Here is a 23,255-nt window from a genome sequence, read left to right on the forward strand (position 1 = left end):
TAAGTTAGAAAAAATGTAATTCTAAAGCAAAACTAGATTTAAATGTATTTGAAATATTAAAAAAAAAAGAGTATTAAAAAGCATATCTTCTACAACTATTATTTTTACGTATTGTTGGTTACTGATTGTTTTAAAAATATTCTATATTATTGTTTATTGAAAGATTAAAAAAGCGCTCAAAAAGTTTGGTCTAAGGACCAAAGTTATAAACCAAGACTAAATGGTGGTTAGTTTACATGATAGGTGGTAGATGATCTGAATAACTACTTTATTGATAAAACTGAGCGGTAGTTATATGTTGTATAAGAGAGGACATTACTTTAACAAACAGAGAAGTTTTTGCAAACATTAGAAGTTTTGACTTTTGTAAAATCTGCAAAACATCTTTAATCATTTTTAAATACTTATAATAGTTTAATAAACTGTTAAATAATTACCACTTAAAAAACTTATACCATAAAAAAAAGTTTGCTTCTGATAAAGGATCAAAATTGGCTCTTATTATATTAAAATAACCCATTTGTTATCAAATAGCATTTTGTGCTTATCTATTTCATAATCTTTATGATTTGCTTATTTTCACTCTGATTTAAGAGCGCTCTAATATATAATTTGGTGAACGTTTAAATATATTTAAATCATATAAAGAAGTTAGTTGAATTTAGAAATCCAGCTCGAAAAATCAATCAAACAATTGTCTTGAAGTTTATAAATGTCGTTGAATAAATGATTTATAAAAATAATACAAAATATATTTTTAAGAATTGAAATGCCCAAAACGATAAAGTTAGTAATAGATACTACATTAACATTATATTTATTGTACTTGCGGTCTTAGTTTTAAACTACAAAAAAAAAGAGGACAAAAACAATGTGGAACAATAACTTTTATACTAAATTACAAAAAAAAATCTTCTTAATCTAGTTTCTTAAAAACACGTTTTTCCGAAAACATTTTGTTGCTTTTGAAAAGTTTGAAACTAATTAGTAATATGTAATTTCACAGGGTTTGATTAAAGTAAGTAATGATTTAGTTAATATATATATACTATTTTATAAAGCAAAAAAAACTGTTTTAAGTGTACATACCTAAAAATTAAGAAACTATTCTTTTTTAATTTAAATCTACGGTTTAGAATTTCATTGTGATTTTTCAGTTTAAAATTTAAGAATAGACAGTAGTTTTTTTATTAATAAAGAAATTTATTTACCGAAATATAATATTGGTCCACATGAGTAAAGTAAACCTGTTAAATTGTAAAATGTACATAATTTAAAACTTTTATTTTCATGGTTTAAATTTTTTAAGATTTCTTTGATTAAAAAAACATCCGTTGTTGAAATTTTTTTTAGTTTGTTAGCAATTATGAACTTTTAGTTTGTTTAAATAGGTACTCTCAATAAAATAAATAACAACTAAAAAAATTGTTCAGAAATAAATAATAAGTCCTCTATAGTTTCTTACTAACACTACATTTACTGTTTAGTTTTACTTATATTTTATTTGATAAAATTTATATTTATATTTTGATTTTAGCTTCTATGTAAAAAAAGTATTTTTGTTTTATGTCTAAGCTGCGATTGAACTAGAGTTTTAAAATTAGTTTTAGTACGTAAAGTTTTTACTTAATTTAATAATAAAATTTCTATTCAAAATTCTTACATGTATTTAATTTTATTTGTTTATTAAAAATTATGTTTAAAGTGTTTTAGTGTTAAAAGTATTATGAAAGATTTTTTTTTTAATTTTAAAACTTTTATTTTCATTAATGATTAAGAAAATGAAAATATATGCTTTATTTAGTAATAAATAGCATTTACAGACAAACTTATGTAATTGAAAAAAAAAAAAAGGATTCTCTAAATAAAATTTCACTTAAAGCACCTTTATGACTTATCATAAATAAGTTGTAAACTTATTGTGTACATTATTTTGACAAATTAACATCTCTTTTCCAACTTAAATATTGTTTTTTATTTCAGTTAATAAAATAAATTCAAAGCTTGTTACTAAACAACAAATTTATTGAAACTATTCACAAAATACACAGAGTTAATCTTTAGTATAAATTTTAAGCAAGAAATAAAACTGATAAACAAGTAACCAATAATTTCTTTATTTGAAGACTGTGTTTTGGCGTCTTAATATGAAAAATAAGTAAATTTTAGCTGGTTATTTTATAAAAATAATTAAAAAAATACTAAATTCTTTTTATAAGCATTAATAGAATCGAGTGACTTTTTGAATGATCTCACGAGTAACTTGTTATACTCATTTTTTACTCTATAATATATATCAATTTAAAATTTAAACTTAAAATTAATTTATATTTATATTTTTGTATTAAAACATTTAACAAAAAAGAACTTACAAAGAAAGTATTTAAAATTACTAACGTAGAAATAGTAATGATATCTTTCAGGTTTTACAGTAATAGTTTTTTTCTTCTTAAATAAACATCTTCATTCTATACTTTGTTAATATAATGAATGCGATTGTCAAAGCTTGTGGAACAAAGAATTACTATTACAGTAAGTTTTTAAGTATTATAATAAAAAAAAACTTCAACGAAAACTATTATTCTATTAGTAATTTTATAGTTTGTCTAATAGTATAAAAAACAAATTTAAAAACGAAAAACGACGTCATATTTTTTGTTTGTATAAAAAAAAAGAAAAGAGCGTTGGAATAAAGCTTGCAAGGTACCTTAAAACTTTAGTTAGACCAAAGCTAACAAAAAAATAAAAAATCTTCAAACTTTTTTACACCTCAATAGAATTAAAACTTAGCAATAGCTAAACAGTTTTACCATAAAAAGATCTTATAATAGAAGTTTTTTCTATATTATCCGAATGTTAACATCATACTTTGTTTTAGTGCAGTTACTGTTATAAAAAATATAAACAATCTGATATAGAATATTAAATTTACAAAAGAAAAAACGAAACACTTTATAAGCTCAGAAACCGTTCGACCCTGATAGAACCTTAGAATTTCAGCAAATCATGCTTTTCCTCATGCAGCTTTTTTATTCATACCACACCAGGGTGATGCACGGGTACTGTCGGGCATTGTGGTGGGTATGACCAGGCGTAGTTGGTGGAAGAAAGAAGCATGTCCCTTATCAGCGTGTCGATGGGAGTTTTTCCTACTAATCTAAAAATATAAAGAACGATTTAATTTTTGTTTTTTTTTACTAAACTATTTAAGAAGTTTAAGGGGCAAAAATTTCATTGACAATGGACATATAAAGATTACAAGTATTTTTTTTTCAAATTAAATCTTAGATATATAACATTTTATTTTAGCTTATAATGTTTTAAAGAAAAAGCTGTTTTACTTCACATGTTTTTTGCAACACATCAGAAAAATGTTCCAACCACTCAAACAAACCAACCTGACGAAGAACAGCTGTTCGATGGCGGAGGCAGACACCATTCGCAGGGAGGGGAGGCGGAGCAGCAACTTGCCGAACCTGTTGGGTTGCCGCGGGTAGCTGTGGCGGGTGTGCTCCTCCAGGTCCGACTGAACCTTCTCCTGAAGTTTCTCCACCTGATGGGTGTCGGCCACTCCTTGTGCGTCTGTAATGCAAATCTTGGTTTAAAAAATTTTAGTTTGATATTGTTTTGAAATTTTTTTTTTAAAAGGTTTTTTTAACGGTTTAATCACTGTATAAACCACTTGAATTCGATAGTTTATAAATTTGAAGATTTTATACCAGTTCAATCATGTACCGTTTTTTATGTATACGTTTTTTTATCTTGAAAGGTATCAAGTTAGTTTGTATACTAAAAATTAGGATACCGTGTTTAATTATTATTTTAGTTTTGAAATGTTTTACAAATTTTCATGCATATAAAAACCAGATTATTTCTGTAAGTAACAACTTACTTCACTTGTAACCTACTTCTAAGAAGATAGTAAAAATACCGAAGCTAAGAAATAAACAAACGGAGTATAAAACTGATTTCTCTGAAGTTTACATTAAAAACATTTATCTTAAGTTTATTTGTGTCAAATAAAATATTTTTTTCATCCACAACACTTTTTTAGAACTGCAATATTTGTAAATCAACTATTCAAGCTCCGTTATTTTTTTTCATTCTTATCGAATTTCAAAATATGCAAAAGTTTATATATATGAAAAATACATTGTGTATTGTAAGTAACAAGTTTAATAAATTAGTTGATATTAAACTTTTTCATTTTTTCTATCTCCGTTTAAGTTTTAAATATACTCTCAAAATAAAACTATTTTTTGAATACTAGCTATAAAGGCTATAAAAAATAGTCTCGTAATTTTTCTTCTTAATTTTAAGAAAATATTATAAATATGTATCGTCATTGAAAAATTAATTAAGTTTTCTATTACATTTATTAAATGATAAAGTCCATTGGACAATAGTTTTAAATAAATTACAATATATATTTTTAAATTTTTAATTGTAATTTTAAAACATGATTTGATAAATTCTTATTTAACCTTGTAAAACTAATAAGACTTTTTTCTATAACTTAATTGTTTTAAGTTAAGCATGTTAATAAGTACAAAAATACTAAAAATACTGCTTTAAACAATTTTCCGTAGTAATTTAGGCGGTAAATATTATTTTTTCGGCAGAAATTACAATAAGAAACTGTTCATAGGGAAAGCGTAAAACATTTTTGCAGTTATTAAAGTCATTTAAAACATTTTGTTAACCTTAACCGAAATTCTTGACCTAGAAGTAATTTAAAAACTAGAGCACTACTTGTTTAAAATTATGACAATCAATAATTTAAATTAAACTGTGCGAGTATTTGAATTAATATTTAACTAATCATATACTATTTTATTTTATGCGACAATGTTTATTTTTATTAAAATTTCGTTTTAATTTTTAGAGCTATCTTTTATTAAACCGCATTTGTTATATTACGAAATTGACAGTTCTGTCCAGATTTATAGCAGGTTGATCGTAAATGATTTTTTTGTTTCATTTAACTTATTCTCCACTTATCCCAACTGAAAGACCGATTTTAAAAGGCTGCGGTACAAATGGCTCGACTAAAGCATTTCAATTTACCTTGATGGCTAATCAATACTTACCTCAAGAAAAATTTCTAGCAATGACGAAATTGCAAAACTTTAACGAAAAAATAAAAACAAAAAGCAGCTCATGTAGATTCGATTTTTTCAAATACATCTGCTTCAAAATAAATTGCCGAGAATTGCTCGTCAATCATTTTATCTTAAGAAGTATTCGTTGGCACACTTCATTAATTATGACGTCATTGTAAGTTTTGCTGATTGACATTTTCATTGATGTTTAATTATTTTAGTCGCTGCGCAAATAAACAACTTAGTTTGTGCACGTTTAATAATCTATAAATGTTAACAGAGTATCAAAATTAAACACAACTATACTTTGTATTTTGAAACTTTTTTTTTCTAAAATTTAAAAAAAATAACCTACAAAAATAGATAACCTTCGTAAAATTAATAGCATCGAAAATCTTATTTTATACCATACAAACATGATACTGCATTAAAATTAAATATTGGTGCAGTTCTTCAAAAAAGTACATATTTTAAATGGCGGTATTCCGGTTAATTCCTTTATTGTTAAAAATATGTACTAGAAGTAAAATCATCATATTTTATACGTATAAGTTACCGTATTTTTTATAATTTTAGTGTATTTTCAATTTTGATTGTTTTATTTATTGAATATTTTTAAACTTTTTATTTATGAAGAAGTTCAAAATTTGTTTTTAAGTTTATTTATATCGATGTATGTAAACGCAATTTGTTTTAAATGAAAATGAGTTTTAGCATATATCAAGTAAAGATTGTCATAGGTTTTTTTCTAAACTTTAAAAATTATAAAAGAATTTACTATTCCACTAAATCTATACTAATTTTTCATACTTCTATGCTTAAGTTTATGATTAATACAAAGAAATAGTATTAATTAATATTTTTTGTTTACATTACAGTTGTAATTACCCTAAAGTTACGTTTTTTTGTTTATATGCTTTACTTTAAACATAGAGTTTGTTAAGAAACAAATAAGAACAATACTTATTCCATTTTTAAATTTTGTTAGTCTAATTTATGTTTAAAATATATTTAGAAAATTTAAATAAATTGTCGAGTGGTTTACTTCAGTTTAACCGCTAAACAGATGTTGTCTGCGTTCTAACCGCAAATTGTTAATTCAAGTTAAGTTTTGTTTAAGAAAACAAAAAAACATTTTTCATACCCTTATTTTTTTCATTAGCGGGTAGTATTAAAAAAGTTTTAATTAGAATATTTGCACTTCGACAATCTTTAAAAATTATTGTACTTACAGTATTACATATCAATATAAATAAAATCGTTAGGTTTTTTTTTTCCTTTTAACAACCTTTCAAAATATCTCAAAACGATTAAAGTGTTTTTTAACTGTTGTTAAACTAAAACTAAGTTTTTATAAATATAAACGTTATTTGAGTAAAGTTTTAAGTAGTACTTAATTAAATAGTGACTAATTTATTTAACTAAATATTACAGTTAATACAACTAAGTAACTTTAAGTTTAAAAATAATACTCAATCAAGTTTAAAAAAAAAGTTGTTCTGAAAATTTCAATGAAAAACAAAGGTTAACATATATTTTAGCTTTTTACAGAAAGTGACGTAATTGTTTTGAATGACCTATTTTTTAATTTACTGCTTGTTTTTGTTCACACAAACACATCAAGTATTTATGAGTGAACTTAAAACACTAGTTAATTAAAAACTTGCAAAAGTTGTTTGCCTAAAGTTTGAATATTTAAAATAGCCTTACTTCGTGTGTTTTTCGCTAAAATATTTTCAACAACAGTTTTGTCTGCAACTTAAAACTTTTTTTTTTAATATAAAAACCAAAGACTACTACCAAACACCAAGCTTCGACTACTTTTTAAATATCTTCCCGCAAAAGTTAAAATTTCAAAGACTCACACACAATCAAATTGCAACACTTAAAGCCCTTCAACTTGCGCGTGTTCAGACCATGCATATCGCACATCATTGTGACATCACAATGGAGGTACCTGGGTAATCCGATATGTTCATGAATACCCCAGATAAAAACGGCTTGTTTACTCAAATGTGCAGCGTTTCCCATGAAAGCAACACAGTTTTTAGTTTTGCTTCAATTTTTTGTACTTGACTTTAAAAATTGATTAGTCATGCGTGTCGTGTCCGACTAATTTTGATACTTTTGGTCTGTCTAATTAAATCTTCTTCTTTTCAAAAAGTACCGTAAGCTTGCTAGCAGTTGTAAAACAATTGACGAAAAGTAATCTTTAATCATGCAGGTTTTTTATTTAGCACTTTAAATTGATTTCTAGAGTATCGACCTTATAAAAAGCAATATTTTCAAATGAAACTAGAAAAAACTACAAAAATAACAATACTTGTTTGTCAATAAAATGTTGTGTATTAAACTAGATTTACAAAGATTATAAACAACTTTAATAAAAAAAATTTTAATGTCCTACAAAAAATACAGAGCTTGAAATTAAAGTATTTTAATTTATTAAATTACATTAAACCAAACTTCTTAAATAAATTCCAAAAATAAACAATTAATGAAAATAAAAAGATTGGTTAATAAAATAAACTTGACGTATTTTTTGTGTAGTTCAGTTATATGAAAGTTTTTTATATAAACTGTCAATTAAAAAGATAATTAAACATACAATTATACTAACTTGAAACAAAAATAAAGCTTTTGTTTGTTATATAATAATTTCAAAACTACAACTAATTAGCTCTGCAGAAATAATTCTCACAAAAAAGTACTTGTGTCTACCCGTCGGTTAGCTTTTAATTATGCTAGAGTGGTTTTAATTTTTAGATTCTAATCAAAACCTGCACATATCTATTATAAATATTTTGGCCGTCTGCGAAAGAGTTTCAATCAAATGCGTTTTGTTTTTGTAGCTATTAATTAGCGCGAGGGCGAAGTGTTTGAAATTCGATCGGTCGGCGGAAAAAGTTGGCTGATTGCTGCCAAAACTCATCAAAGATACTCGCGCGTGAGAAATGCTAAACTTTTTTGGCCCACGCAAAAAAATCTGCATGGTTTTATGACGTAACAATCGGCTTGCAACGCTACTGTGTGTTTAAAAGTCTCTCTTTACTTTTTATTTGTGTAAACTTTGAAATGCAAAGCTGCGAGTTGCACATCAAAGGGGCAGCTGTCCAACAAAAGAAACGAAGAATTCTTCAAATTTAACTCAATTATGAAACGATAAATGAAACCTTTGCCGACCTTCTGACACGCGGCGCTTATGCATTTAATCGTAAATATGTTTTTATATGAGAACGAGCTTCGCTTCATAAAGTTTAATTTGTTCTGATAAGATAATTTTCTCCAAGTAGAAAACTTACTCCGGAAGGTGTTTTCAGTTTGGTTTTTTTTCGAGCTTTGTTTTAAGCGTTTGAATTTTAAATGAGACTGTTTAGTTCCGTTTCATATGTTTTGAAAATAGGTTAGAAAAAACAACCGTAAAGAATGTTAAAAAACACTTCTTAAGCTTAGTTTTTAGCTTTTAGTTTCTAACGTTAGTTTTTTTATTTTTTTAAAGAAATAAAACAATTTAACTTTTAAATACATAATTTAGTTCTATAAGACTATTGTGTTCGGCACTGTTTCGCGTAAAGTACTAACAATTTACTTAATCAAAATAGACATCACTGCTGGCCTAACATAACACCAAACAAATTTGAACCAAAACTTACTTAAGAACAAGCTTATACTGCTTGTGAATTCAAAAAAATAGTTATATATATTTAATAAAAGATAATTTAGATAACTATTCACCTGGAGTCAACAACACTATTGCTTTCAGGCAGGAGTATTCGGCGCGATCGATGTTAAGTCCCTTCAGCCGCTCCACCTGCTCCTGGAACACTTTTATGTGGTCCATCAGGTGAAACACGTGGTCGTGAGTGTGGTGCTGGACCGAGATGGCTTGGACCAAAGACTGGAGCTGCATGTTGGACTGGGCGGCGTTTAACACGAACAGTTCGGACCAGACGAACTTGAGCATGGCGATCTGGTCTGCGGGCTGAAACTGTTTTATTTTGATATTTAAAAGTTAATGACTTATAGCATTCCTTTGAAATTGCGTGTAAGGTTTCTCTTACGTTTTTATTAAAGTTTATATATTCAAAAGTTAGTTCTCACTCTAAAATTTTTCTAAAAGAAATTAGAATAATAATCGTACAACTTTGTGTAATTTTTAAGTTTATATATTCTAAAACTAGGATAAAATGTTTACAACACTTTTTATTTTTATTATGTTAATACTAACCTGGCCTATAAACGGAATGTTCTTTGCCCATTCAACTGCGCTGAACAGCAGTCTGGCCGCAAACTCGCAAGCGCTTTCAATACCCATCAGCTGACTCGGTATTCCGCTTTGGAATGAAAACCTTTCAAAATCAAAATAGAGTTAGATTTACATATCTTACTTTTTCTAAAATAAAAAAATCAATTAATACTTTTAAAAAAATTAAGGTTAGCACCCGTTTACACTTCGGCTAAGTAGTTTCTGAGCAAAAGTTCACTTTTTTTGTTGTTTTAGTTTTTGTCTTATTTGTATAGCTATAACTTAATATTTATCTTATTTTTGTTTAATGTAACATATATATTTACTTAGTACTTTTTTCTGTTATATTAGAAACAAACCTGCTGTTAGCGTCGGGCTCGGCCCCCACCAGCATGTGAATGGTGCTGCTCGGCGGGGTGTACACGAAATGGTGCTGCGACGCCACCATGTGGTGGTGCCCGCCGTTCATGTCATGGTGCGGGTGGATGGGGTGGTGGACGTGCGGGTTGAAGTGACCCGGATGGTGGAAGTTCATGTGGGCGTGGTGATGGGGATGGTGGGCGACCGGAGTGGAGGGCATCCTCCCCTGCTGCACCGCTGCAAGTTATTTTTAATTTTTCAACTATGAAACGTCGAGCTCTCCAATAAATTTATAACTTACAATTTTCCTTTGAAACAGTTTTAAAAACTTTAAAAAAAAATTACATCTATTTAAAATATGTATTTCCAAAGGAGATTTTTTGTCAAAAACTCAAGCCTTTTTTAACAAAATTGCGCTCTACGAATTACAAAAAAAATTTGAACCTTAAATATTTAAAACTGTTTTTGCGTTTATTAGTAATCGCTTGACTGTAAACAACTATTAAAAAATATTAAACAATCTCAATCTTAATTAAATGCAATTCTTTCAAGCTCAACGATTACTATTTTGATAATTGACTTTATTATGGTCTAATAAAAAGCGGTGGCCGGGCCAAATCGGGGGAGTAGTTGCAAAGAGGTCAAATTAATTAGATCCCATTGAATGAGCCACGTCACAGTTGGCGGTTAACACGTTGCCAGATTAATGGAGCCAATTCAAACGAGTTCAGGCGTTTTGATTGGCAGTTGCGCTATTAACACTGTATCGGGTGGTTTATGATTTTTAATTTGAATAAGTGTATTAATTGCTTCACTTACAAGTATTTGGCTAATAAGCTAGTAGCGTGCGTGGTTAAAATCATATTCTGAATATTTGTATCTTATGTATTTATATATATATATATCCGTGATTTCTTTTCTACCTCACTATTTTGGTTTAAACGACAAAAGCTTAAGAACGAAGTGTTGGAAATATAAGTTTTCAGAAAATATTTTAAGTACTTTTTTGACAATTAAATGTCATATCTTACCATGTTATGTTAAATATATCACAAAAAGTGACTTGATGAATTATTTAATTTTTTAATTAAAAGCTGTAACTAAAAGTCTAGTTGTTGAAATTTTCACCATATTAATCATTATTTTAGCTTTTTTCAAGTATCATTTAATCGTTTTACGTTACAAAAAGTAGTTCATGTTAACTTACTTACAGCCAAATACTTGAGTATCCACTGTGATTTTATAAACGTAACAAAAATATATTTAAGATTGATCGAAAAGTTAAACTTACAAAAACATTTTTCGGAAGTATGTTAGTTAATAACCTTTTGAAAACTGCTGACTTGTTAAAGTTTATGATTTTTACAAGCTTTAAATAATATGAAAATGTTACTGTTTTTCCAAAGTAAAAATGATAACTCATGCACGAAAGTCAATATCGCAAAAATGAAACCTCACTCACTTCTCATTATAAATTCAAAACTTAAAAGTACAACTATACAGTTCTTGTGGTGTAAAGTTTATTTTTAAATTAAATGACAAACTTCTACGAAAAATTTCTGATTATGATCACAATTCACAAGTATTCTAGTTTTTATGACTAGGTCAAGACTCATTAAGAAGTAGCAAACGAAATAGACATAAGCCAAGATCATCACACGTTTCAAGAGACACAACGCCGTTTAAGCACAAGTAAAACTTCTTCGACTTTTATTCACAGTAGCTATAGATAACGTACTAGTTATACAATCATAAATAAAATTAATTTGTTTATTCAAATTTTCATACGGGAATGGAACAAGAAAAAAAACGAAAGATCAGTATCTGCAGACCAAGCTACAAGGCGAACGAAGCAATCAATCATTTTTATCTGTTATAAGTTTTGATCAGAAGCAGACATTTTGACCTCTGGGTTGCACCAAGTCACCTCACTACACATCACTCCAAATCAAAGCTTCACACCTCTGTGTCACTTCTCGGGTGTAACTCTTAATTCTGGTGTTAATTAGTGGAAGGCGTTATTTGGAAGCGTTTCAAAATCGGCTCTCATAAATTCGCGGCTTAAACTTATTGTTGTAAAGGATGGCATTATCTGTGAATTTATGTGTTTAAAGTACAAAATGGCTCCTTGGTTGTTTTCATTTTATTTTTGCTTCAGAAATGAGAAGTCGATAAAAAATTCATTACCTTTTCCGACGCTGGGAAAAACGTAGTTGAGTTTTTAAAAGCAATTATACCACTTACCTTTATTTAAGATAAGGAAAATATAGAGATGCTTTATTTAACCTTTTAAATAGTTATATGATACAATTTAGCAGTTTAAATTTAAGAAGAATTAATTAAGAATTTTAGATTTTTTAAATGTATTGTTTTTACATACGTTTTATTTAGTTAACACATACATGTACTGTAATAGTTTGTTTTTTGCTATTACGTTTAATGAAAGTTTTTTAAACTAATTAAAAAAAAAAAAAAAAATTATTTAACTATAAACATATCGCTTTGTTTGTTTCAGTATGAAACTAGACAGTTTATGTTTTTGTCTAAAAAAACTAACATAAGTATTTTTAAGTTCGTTGAATATATTATAAAAACCAAAAATACTTAATTTTCATACTTTGAGTTCATAAGAATAAATATAAAGCAAATTTATTCGTTTAAATGATAATAAAACACTTAATGTGTAATCAATATCTAGCGGTATGTAGATTAAGATGCATTATATTAAGTAGTTTCGATAATTAACCAGTGTAGACGACACCACTTTTAAATTAAAAGCACATTAAAGTATTATCGCCTTGCTTTCATTAGCAGTGATTGAACAATTTTCAAATGTTATCAATAATTAGCTAATATGTCCGAAACAAATACTAACTAAAACTTTTTTTTTTGTCTACAACATTGCTTAGAAATTCGTATTCAAAAAACAAAACAGAATTTTTAAATAGAAACACAGTTTGTACGTTAACTGTTTTTCGGTTGTTCACTAAAACTATACCTTTTGGTGTTTTAATAAAATATCTGACTGTGATTTTAAGTAATTTTTAAAGCAAGTATATTTGGTTTAATTTCTAAAATTTCCGTTTAAATTGTGTGCAAGGTTTTGTTATTGAATTAAAGCATATAAATGGTTTCATACACATGCTACCTATTCAATGCTAGGTTATAAGATTATACCTGATTTTTTTTTTAAATGTTTACAAACTTAAACTTAATCCTAAAAAAAGTATTTAGAGCTTATTTGAATATATATTTAGCTTATAAATAAAAACTTTTATGCTACAAATTAACAAGCTATTTTTGAGAAGTTTTATTCAAAGGTTTTAAAATAAAAAATATTAATGTTTGAATATATTATGTACAAGAAAGTTAACTTTAAGCTTTAAATACTTAAAGTTTCACAATTTTTTTAAATTTGTTTCAAACTTAGCTCTCATTAATTTATGTTTTATACTTTTGTAATACACAGAATAAACATATCCACGTAACATTAAAAAAATAAAATTTTTGTTTTTGTAAATTTATTTTACTTGTCCATGGTATATAAGATATATACTTCGAAGTAAAATTAAACAGTTTTATTGAATCAAAGGTCGCAATTAAATGCTGCGCATAACTGTCAACTATTGATTTGTCCCAATAGAATTCAATTAATTACCTTCGTTAAGGGCTAAGTTTGGCTTGCTTAATGTTTGTTAATAATATCTTACATGCTTAAAATAAAGCGGACTATAAAATATTTTTTATCATTTTGATTATTTTATACAGTGTTTTTATTCCAAACGCTAAAAACATACTTGTGCAGCTGCTAAAATGGCGATCATACTTTTTGCATACTTAAAGTGTATTCAAATGCTATTTATAATATTTATTTTAAGTATAACCCGTTTTTTTTTGTACGCAGAAAATTTCAAATTTAAAAATATAAATTTCATATTTATTAAATATAGCTTTTATAAAAAAAAATAATTAAAAGTAATACCAAACTTATAATATAGTTTGCGTTAATTTCACTAACCTTTTACAAAACTTAAAAACACAGTATTTTTTAATTCTCAAGTTTCAAACTTTAATGAAGACTTTTGGACAAGTTGTAATTGCAACTTAATGTAAAAAGCAAAATAGGTTTACAGTAGTTAGTGAGCATCTCATAATGACGTAGTAAGTACCACCCACCATGTATTTACTAGCACTTAATAACTAATACTTATTTATATACTACGCAATGTTTCGCTGCTACCTTACTAGATTGCTGCGGAATTTTAACCGTTTATTATTTTGATAAGTCGCATTTTAAGATGCTAAAAGTTATGTGAAACGGTTAATGTTTATACTTAAGATAAAATATTTTTTAAACTTTAGAAATTAAATAGTATTTTTGTCGATTATAGTAGTACTTTTTCTCTCGTGGAGCTTTATTTGAATTTTTGATTATTTATTTATCAGTTTGCCTCTTTAGATTAAATTTTAACGAGTATCTAATACTTTTTTTTGTGTTAAAGGTGAACTCTAACCGTTTTGAGGTGATTACCATTTTGTAAACACACTTCGTAATTAACGTTTAAATGTTGCAATTACAAACTAAAAACTGAATTTCCGAACTAAATTATACTTTTAAAAACTATATATTGTACAATGATATTTTTTCTTTAAAAACTCAAGTAGTTATAAAAAACAAGTAACTTAAAAAGTAAATTATTATCAATCAACTGACCTTCGCGTCTCATGCCGATCTCAATGCACTTTTTCAGCCTGCAGAACTGACACTGGTTCCTGTGGTGCTGATCCACCGGGCACTGACGGCTTCCCCTGCACGAGTAGGTCAGGTTCTTCCTCACTGATCGTTTGAAGAAGGACTTGCATCCCTCGCATGTGTACTGGCCGTAGTGCTTTCCCGACGATTTGTCACCACAAACCTGTTTTTTTTTTTAATTATAATTTTTTAGGTATGATAAATTTTTATGTGTGTTTTGTAATGTTTACAGAACAACTTTAAAACTCTATACGTTTTTTTTGAAATACAGTTATTTCGAAATTTTTTAAATCTAAAAACATCATTTATCAAATAAACCTAAACCAAGTTGATCAATTTTGAAATATGAATTTACTTACTATCATTATTTAAAAAAAAAGTGATCAAGCAGAATCTTTATTTTTCAATACAAAATAAAACACTTCTAACTAACTATAAAAACAGCATCTATTCCTATTTAGCGTCTTGAAATAAAATTTCTTAACAGCTACCTAAAACAAAACGCTAAAATTTCGCCTCATTTTAACTGACTCTATCGCTACGATCATGACTCAATCAGCATCAAACGCAGTTCAATTACTACGTTACGGAGCCTCGAGTGTTTACGTTTGCTCTTGTGAAGTGTGCAAGGTTTCCCTTAAACCCTGCTTTTTAATATAAATACTCGAAAAGTCATTACTGCCGCAGCATCATCTAATGCTAATCTGTTTACGCTTCCACACCGGATACTGTGACTCCGTTTGTTTGGTGAAATTTGCGGCGAAAGTTTCTGCTGTCTTTTTAATGAAAACTTTTAATTAGTATAAGGAAACGATGTAGTTAGTTAAATTGTGAAATAATATAGACGAGTACCTTAAAACTTCCAAAAGTTTTTAATTTGAAAGTTGTCTTGATTTTGAATGAAATTGTTAAAATATAAGTTATTAAAGCTTTCAAGTTGAACATAAAATAATAGATAGTTGTTTAATTATAATATTATTTACTTTGCGTAATTTTTATACATTTTTATCTTGACTATACTTTATCTTTAAAAAAAATTATTATGAGTACTGAGTTAACATTTTTTATATGGGTTATATTTTGTATTAATTCGCTAAAAATTTTAATTTAAAATGTATAGAAAAGTATTTTGTTTGATTCTAAAAACCATATAAGCTCGTAAATTTATTAAAAGTTAGGTGCTTGTGTAAGTAAATCTATGAGTTTAGTATAACATTTTCGTTGAATATTTTTTAACTTTCCCTAAACTTTTAAAACTAAGCACTGTGTTTAAACTTTCAAATCTTTTTTCGAGTAATTCAAGTTAATTAAATTGAAAAACAAGTTCCTATTACTTAGCTAATCAGCGCAAGGGCTCGTACATTTTTACTTTTTCGATTAGCAACTGTCACTTTTTTAGCCTCCATGAGTCACTTCGTATTGTTTAGCATGATTCAAGCTATGAAGTCACAGTTTGTTTATAAGCCACTAATCTCACTGTTTATTTTAATCATGTAGTCGGAAAAATCCGACCTAAACTTCACGAAAGTAAGGGAAGCACTTTAGACTTTTGTGACAATTGTTTAAACATAAATTTTAGTTTGTGTTCTTACAGTAGGTTAAACTTTTCTTATTTTTGATAACAACTAGATCAATTCAAAAAACAGTAGGAATAAGTATTAATAAAATTTTTATTCAAAAAACTGACTGCCTACTTTTAACTTAGAAGTGTAGTCGTTATAGTATATAGTAAAAAATATAACAAAAAATTATCGTCAAAGTCTCCTTGTACTTGTTTAAAAAACATCTTTAAAAAATATGGCGAAATGAAAAATTTAACTTTAAAATTTTCAATTTGTTCTCATCCTAATCTTTTTTTTTTTCCGTTTACAATTGTTACAGGTTCCACTTACTATCTAGCAAATAAATGAATTAGTTTATAGTGAACTTACTTTCGATGAATCTTGACCATACATTTGTTTAATTTATTAAATTTTGAATATTAAACAAACTATCAACTGTCTGGTATTTTGAAAGCTACTTTTATTAATATTTTATTTTCTGAGTATAATTATATATATATATATATATATATATATTACAAACCTGCTTACTACTAACCGCTTTAAGTCGCTTAAAAATATTATTACTGCTTAAAGAATCATTAAAAAAAATCTTAGGCTGTTTAACTATTTTAAATCTAATTGACCAACCGCACAATCAATTTGCTGTTTTTCCTGCGGAGGCGGCTGCGACGCGCTCGACGAAGTCCGTGACGAATCTTTCTGCTGAATTTCTCCCAACGGCGTCATTCCTCCCACGTGACTCCCCCTCACCTGCCCTCCTCCCCCTCCTCCTCCGGAATTTTCGATCATCCCTCCGTTGCTGGGGTGCTGCTGGGGCGAGGTGACGTCACAGTGAGTGGCGGGGGAGTCGACGACCAGCTGCGGCGTCACCATGACGACCTGTGATTGGTCGAGCTGGTGGTTGGAGGCGGACTCGCTGCTGTGGGGGCTCGGGGTGGTTGGGGTCTGCTGCTGGACCCCAGAACTTATGGACTTGTGGTTGGGCCAGTTTTGTACCATTGCCATGATTTTGTTTTTTATCAAAATCTATATGTTTTATTCAAGTTGTTAATTTCTTTTTAAAGTTTAAAAGAAAAATGGTTGAGTCTTCTGTAATGATAAATAAAAAATTGTGAAGAATAAAAATAATAACTATTTTTTAACCTTTTTTTTTAAATTTTTACCAGAAATGTAATAATATTAAAACTAAACAATTGATTAAAAGAGGTATTTTTCATACAAACATAATACTTTCTAATATAACTACTTTTAATAAATTATAAGTACATACTGTATGACTATTTCGCGTACGTGTTGTACTTATTTTGAACTATTAACGATTTATAATCTTATGTACTTTAACACTTTTCATTTTAATACAACACGTACAACTTTATTACATTAAAATTGAATAAGAACTAAACGTCTAACTTAAAAGTTTTAAACACACTTTGAAAAATGTGATTCAACCGTAAACTAAACAAAAACGTTTTAAACTTCGAGTAAAGAAAACCTTACAAAAAAATATAGTTTATTGACATCTAAATTACTTTAAAGCTGCAAAAACAATTAAACTGAATACTTATAAATACTGCAACAAAAATTGTATGCAGCTTTTATAGATTAAATTTATCTTAAAAACTTATGCTTTAAAAACTTAAAAATTATAAAATATAAAGCGTCTACCAAAAAATGAAAAGTTTATAAACGCAAATAGTAAAATTTTTCACATAATTGATTGTACGTTTAATTAATTAGTAGAAAACTGTAAAAACAAGTAATTAAGAACTGTATAAGATTCTTACAAACGCTAGCCCTAATAAAATAAAGTAAAAGCAAATAGTTTACAATTACCAACATTAAGATTAAGTAATAAATGTAAAACTAATTTAATTAGTTATTTTTATTTAATACCAGTATAATTAATTGAAGTTTTTTTTTATTATTAAAATTTGTTTGTTTATTAGAAAAATTATTTAAACTTATTTTCGCTTTCAGGTGCTAAATATGATATAAGTAACTAAAAAAAAGTTTGATAAAAAGTAATCACGTATAGCCACGGTATAATACTTTGAAAAAAAAAAAGCTCATTATATGGAGTTGTATGTTAAACGTTAAAAAATATATTTTTTATAAGATTAAGACTTAAATTTAAATATAAAATATAATTTCTAAAATAAAAATTAATTTGCTTTTTTTTAAAGTAACCTATACTACAAAAACATTTAAATATTTTCAACGATAGTTTCTATACCAACTACCTAAACTAAATATTTTGTAAAAAGTATATTAAAGCAATGTGATTAAGTTTTATCTTAGAAATTTTATATGGAAGTAAAAATTGAAATTCGATCAGTCTTTTATTTTTAAACATCGAATTTACACACACAAAAAAATGAATTAACTCAAGTAATTAACATTAAAATTATTATTCTTATTGTTTTAAAATCAAAACTAAAGTTTTAAAACACACTTTAAAAATTATAATTTTGTTTATTATTACTTCTAACCTACTACTATTTACAACCCATAAACTAGTTTTTAGAGGTGTTCATGCTTCCACGGCAGACGACTAATGAAGCCGCTAAGCACCAATCTCATAGACAAATACTCGGTAAAAAAGGGAAAGCTTCGGGTGCTCCGCGGCGACGCTGGTGGTGGAACTGCGGTTTCAGCTAAGTGACTGATGGAAGGAAATTTAGAACTAATCAAAATCATCTGTTGCGACGCTTTAAGGTGACAAAAATACTTATTTCTTGACACTTCGGGTCAGAGAGGCCGGGTTTATTTAAAGTGCAGACTTTAACTTCATGCCTTTCATTTGTGTCTTGTTTTTATTGCGAGGCTTCTGTTTGGTTGGAAGTTTGCTTCGTAAATTTAAAACAAACGCAGAAGAAGTTTACATTTAAAGCGAAGTTGCGCCATGCATGTATAAAAGTATACATTTAGCGCAACTCACCTTCAAAAACAATTATGTAGAATAAAAAAAGATCATCTATCCAAAAAAAGTATCGTGATAAAATAAGACAAAAATATAATATATAACACCAGAATCTTTGTCAAAGTAAAGCCTAAAAAGGTTTCAAAACCTTTTTGTGTTTACTTTCTGGTGTTCAAAGTACCATTGCGAATATTCCAACGCAGAAAAAAGTTATTAACACTCATAAACAAGGAAGCAAACACGAAAAACTTTTAACGCGTTTCGTAGCAGGATGACGACAGCAAGTATGACAGAAAGGTGTTCAGGTCAGGTGACCTGGCAATCGATATCGTGACGTCATAATGACAATCTAATGCTTCCGACATTTTTTATTAGGGACAGCAAATCAATAAAGTCATAATGACGTCATCATGATTTTACATTAATAAACATACACTAGCTATGCGAATTAAGTTCATTAGTGGATGTATTAGTACTTCGAATTACAAAGTTCTTACTGACTAAACATACAGTTTACTAAAACAAAGTTAAAAGAAACTGTACTAATGAATATGCATTATAATTAGCTGTAAAGTTTGTTTAATTTAGAATTTTTATTGAAAAAAAAATATTATTTAGAATAACACAAGTTTAATAAATGCAAAAAATATCTTACTTTCTTTTAGTTGGATAGCTTTGAGAAAAAATGTCCCTCGAATTTATTTAAAGTTCTTATACAGCATATTACTGTTTGATGACGCAATAAAGTTTCAAGAGAATACCTGCTGTGAAATAATTGTATGGACCTTTGACATTTCGGTGGTAAAGTTGTGACCCACAGTTTAATAAAGTCAAAAATATTTTATGACAATATTTAAAATATTTTCAATTTCCTTACAAAGAAAACTTTACACTTGCATAGCGTTTTACTTTTTGAAAACACTAAATATAAGATTGTATAGTTTTTATCATTTTTAACTAAAACCATTGATTTTAAAACAAACTCAAACTTTTTTGAAACAGAATAAGCCCTTTAGTATCGTATAAACTATATAAATTTTTTTTTTTGTTTACGGATATAAAAATAAATTCATGAAAACTATAAAAAAATCGCTTATAAATTAAAAAATTTTTGTTAGTGTTTGAATTACTCTTTTAAATATTTCTAATTAAATTAACCTTAAGCTAATTAAATTAACTAATGTAAAAATAAATATTATATCATAAAATTCTCAAATATAAACTATAAAAATTATGATTTTGTATAATACTTTTTTTAAACATTGTACTTTTTTTGTAAACCGTCCAAACTTTATCTAAATATGTGCAACAATAGGTATTTAATAAAATGCAAATATATCTCATGAAATTACAAAACCAAATTAACCTGTTTGAAAAATATAAGACCCTTTTTAATTCTTAAATATCTTCTTTTTTACTTTCATGGTTATGATTCATATAAGTTTTACTTAAAAAATATTTTGTTTTTTTATTTTATTTTGAAATAAAATTTATCTTCTTTACTGTTGACACTTTTTGCAGTTTACAAAACAATTTATCAAACCGCGAGTTTCTCATATCCCTTTATGACGTATGAATATACACTCGATGCAGTAGTTTGTCATCTAATGATGATGAATACTAGAATACACAACATTTACAACCTCTTGGGGAAAGATTTTAAAGTTTGTGACAGTTTAATGAAAAGTAAAATCAGAAAGGTTAGAAAAACAAGTAACATTTAAAAGTACCAACAAAACCTCAAACTGTTTTCTTTTATTTTTAAATAAATTTATAGTTTTAATTTAACGAACTTTTTTTTTAGTAACTTTCTATAAACTTACATAATCTTCTTAGTTCTAAGTTTTTCTAAACGTATTTTAAGTCAAGCAAAACAAAAATTCTATCATGAAGTATTGATTTAATGCTTATCAAGAAAAGCTTAATGTTTGTATATTTATAAATTTATTGACATGTTGTTTTGTTTTAATATATGAATATAGTACTCCGTACTTTATAGGCATAGAAAAGCAAAGTAGGTATTATTAAAAACAGAGACTACTTACCAATGTAAGTTATTGCCTGTTTATATAAAACGTATGCTGAAGTTTATCTACTTACAGGGTTTAGTTGTTACGTTTTAAATTTTTAGTGAGAAAATTTTAGTAAAACTGCATAATGCCAGAAGTACTTAAAAAAGATTACAAATAACAAAAAAGTAGTAACTCTAAAACAAGTATAAAAACTCAAGCGAAAATAGAATACAAAGCCGAAAAAGCAATAAAAAGTAGTGGTAGTCTTTTTCGACAAACAGCTGTGACGACACAATCAACTGTCATACTTTTTGCTGAGCCACCCACTAAAAATTGTTCGCTGTGGGAGCCTTATGACGTATAAATATTAACTAGGGTGAGAAAAACCTTGTTAGCTCGTGATGTCATACTTTTTTTTTCTTCCATTTTTCGAAATTAAACTTTTCAAAGTTTTCAGTTTTTGAGTAAGAAACCAAACACATATTTAAAAATGAAAATTGTCTTAAATTACACATTTATTAGATTTATTCAAAAAAAATCTTTTTTGAACTAGTTAATATCAATAAATAATTTAAAAAAACATATACTGTGACAATAGCAAACTATTTGAAAATAATTGATTTTACTGTCATTACTATTAAAGTTTAACAATTTAGTGGATTTCTTTAAATTAAAATTAATCTGTGTAATAAAGTTTATTTCATAAACACAACTAATAACTTTAAGGATATAATTTTTGAAATATAAATTTACCAATTAAGTTAAAATAACTAGACTTTGAAAAGTTGATTTGTTTTTTAAAGCAGTTGTTTAAAACATTCATAAAAATAGTCATATTAATAGTTTAATGAGCGAATTTGTTCAGAAAAATACTTCTATTTAAAAAATATTATTTTAACTTCTTTAGAAACACGGAGCTTTTCAGCACATTAGTGCATACATACAACAATGACTCAAATAATAAGATACGGTACATAAAAGCACTGTCTTCCATTGAAACAAGATACAAGTGAATAAAGTTTATATTAGATCACATTTCCACTTTGAATGTTTTTTTAAGTTTTCCGAATATAAGGTTTTAGTGTGAAATAAAATTTTGAAAAACTAAAAAATCTGTTAGTAGAAACGCTTACATTTTGAAACCCAAAAATATTTAAGCATTTAAAAAAAGGTTAGCAGTAATTAAACCACTTGTTTTGTTTTCTTTGAGAAAATTGCAAAACATATAAGTCGTAATTATTTGTAAGTACGGTTAGTCGGAAGTCTTGACTAGGTGTCAAGTGTCATTGGCCACACGTATACGCCTACTTGAGCTTAGTGACGTAACAATTAAACTTGTTTGCTTAATATAATGCCTTTGTATAAAAATATATTTATATAACTTACCATTTTACGGTGTATTTAATACTAATTTGTCTTTTAAAACATTAGTTCAAAATAAATATTTCTTTAAGTTACTATTTTTATTATATAATTATCGTTTTTTATAACTTTATGGAAACTAATTAAATCAATAAACTAGAAACAATCTATCTTAGCTTAAAGATTGTTTATCATTTAAACCATTTTAAACCAAGTATTATGTATATGATTTTTAAACTTAGTGTTATTATATGTTTACATAATAACTTTTTATTTTATTTTTTATATTTTAAATAAACTACTTAAGTGTACTTTTATTTTGTAGTATAAACAAATTAATAATAATAAACAACGTTATATATTTTTAAAATTTAAGTTTGTAAAACGTGTAGTAAAAGATACTTATTGGTTTAGTTTATTTTAGATCTTAGTAAATAAGATCTTAATAAATGTTTAAAGATTTACTACAAGTGCATTTACTACAAGTGCCATACAACTAATGTACAAACTTTTATTTAATTAAATATTTTTAGGAGCTTCTTATAAAAGGTGCTTAGATATAGATATATTTACTTATATATAGTGTTTTATCGTAGTGTTATAAACACATTTTATACCATGGTATCATTTTTAATTAAGTTTCTTCTTTAGTACAGACTTTTGAAAACTTTTTCTGACCTACCTTGTACTTTTAAAAACTTGATTGTCCTTGAAAAAGTACATTTATAAAACAGTTTTTCGAATATTTAATGTTCATGATATATGAAACTTAATTTTTTTTTTTGTGCACTGAATATTATATTTAATTTATTAATCATTAAAGTTTATCAAAAGTAGTTCTATTTAGACTCTTATTTGAACGTAATATTTTTGTAGATATTATAGGTAAAAAAGTTAAACAACTTTTTATGGTGCTTTATAAAATTTATTAATTC

At 26.9% G+C, this 23,255-nt stretch overlaps 1 protein-coding gene across 1 annotated transcript; it reads right to left on the reverse strand.

Moving 5' to 3' along the window:
- Positions 1-2,715: 2,715 nt before the first annotated feature.
- LOC145836671 (nuclear receptor subfamily 2 group F member 1-B-like) lies at positions 2,716-17,031 on the reverse strand. Its single transcript, XM_082944456.1, has 7 exons — positions 16,654-17,031; positions 14,423-14,624; positions 9,708-9,945; positions 9,331-9,451; positions 8,838-9,090; positions 3,399-3,582; positions 2,716-3,157 (listed from the first exon to the last, which is right to left on the reverse strand). Exons 1-7 carry the CDS (start codon positions 17,029-17,031, stop codon positions 3,034-3,036), a joined length of 1,500 nt encoding a protein of 499 aa, XP_082800582.1. The 3' UTR covers positions 2,716-3,033.
- Positions 17,032-23,255: the final 6,224 nt, after the last annotated feature.

The sequence above is a fragment of the Thalia democratica genome, chromosome 5 (assembly GCF_965202585.1).
Source record: "Thalia democratica chromosome 5, ktThaDemo2.hap1.1, whole genome shotgun sequence".
NCBI lineage: Eukaryota > Metazoa > Chordata > Thaliacea > Salpida > Salpidae > Thalia > Thalia democratica.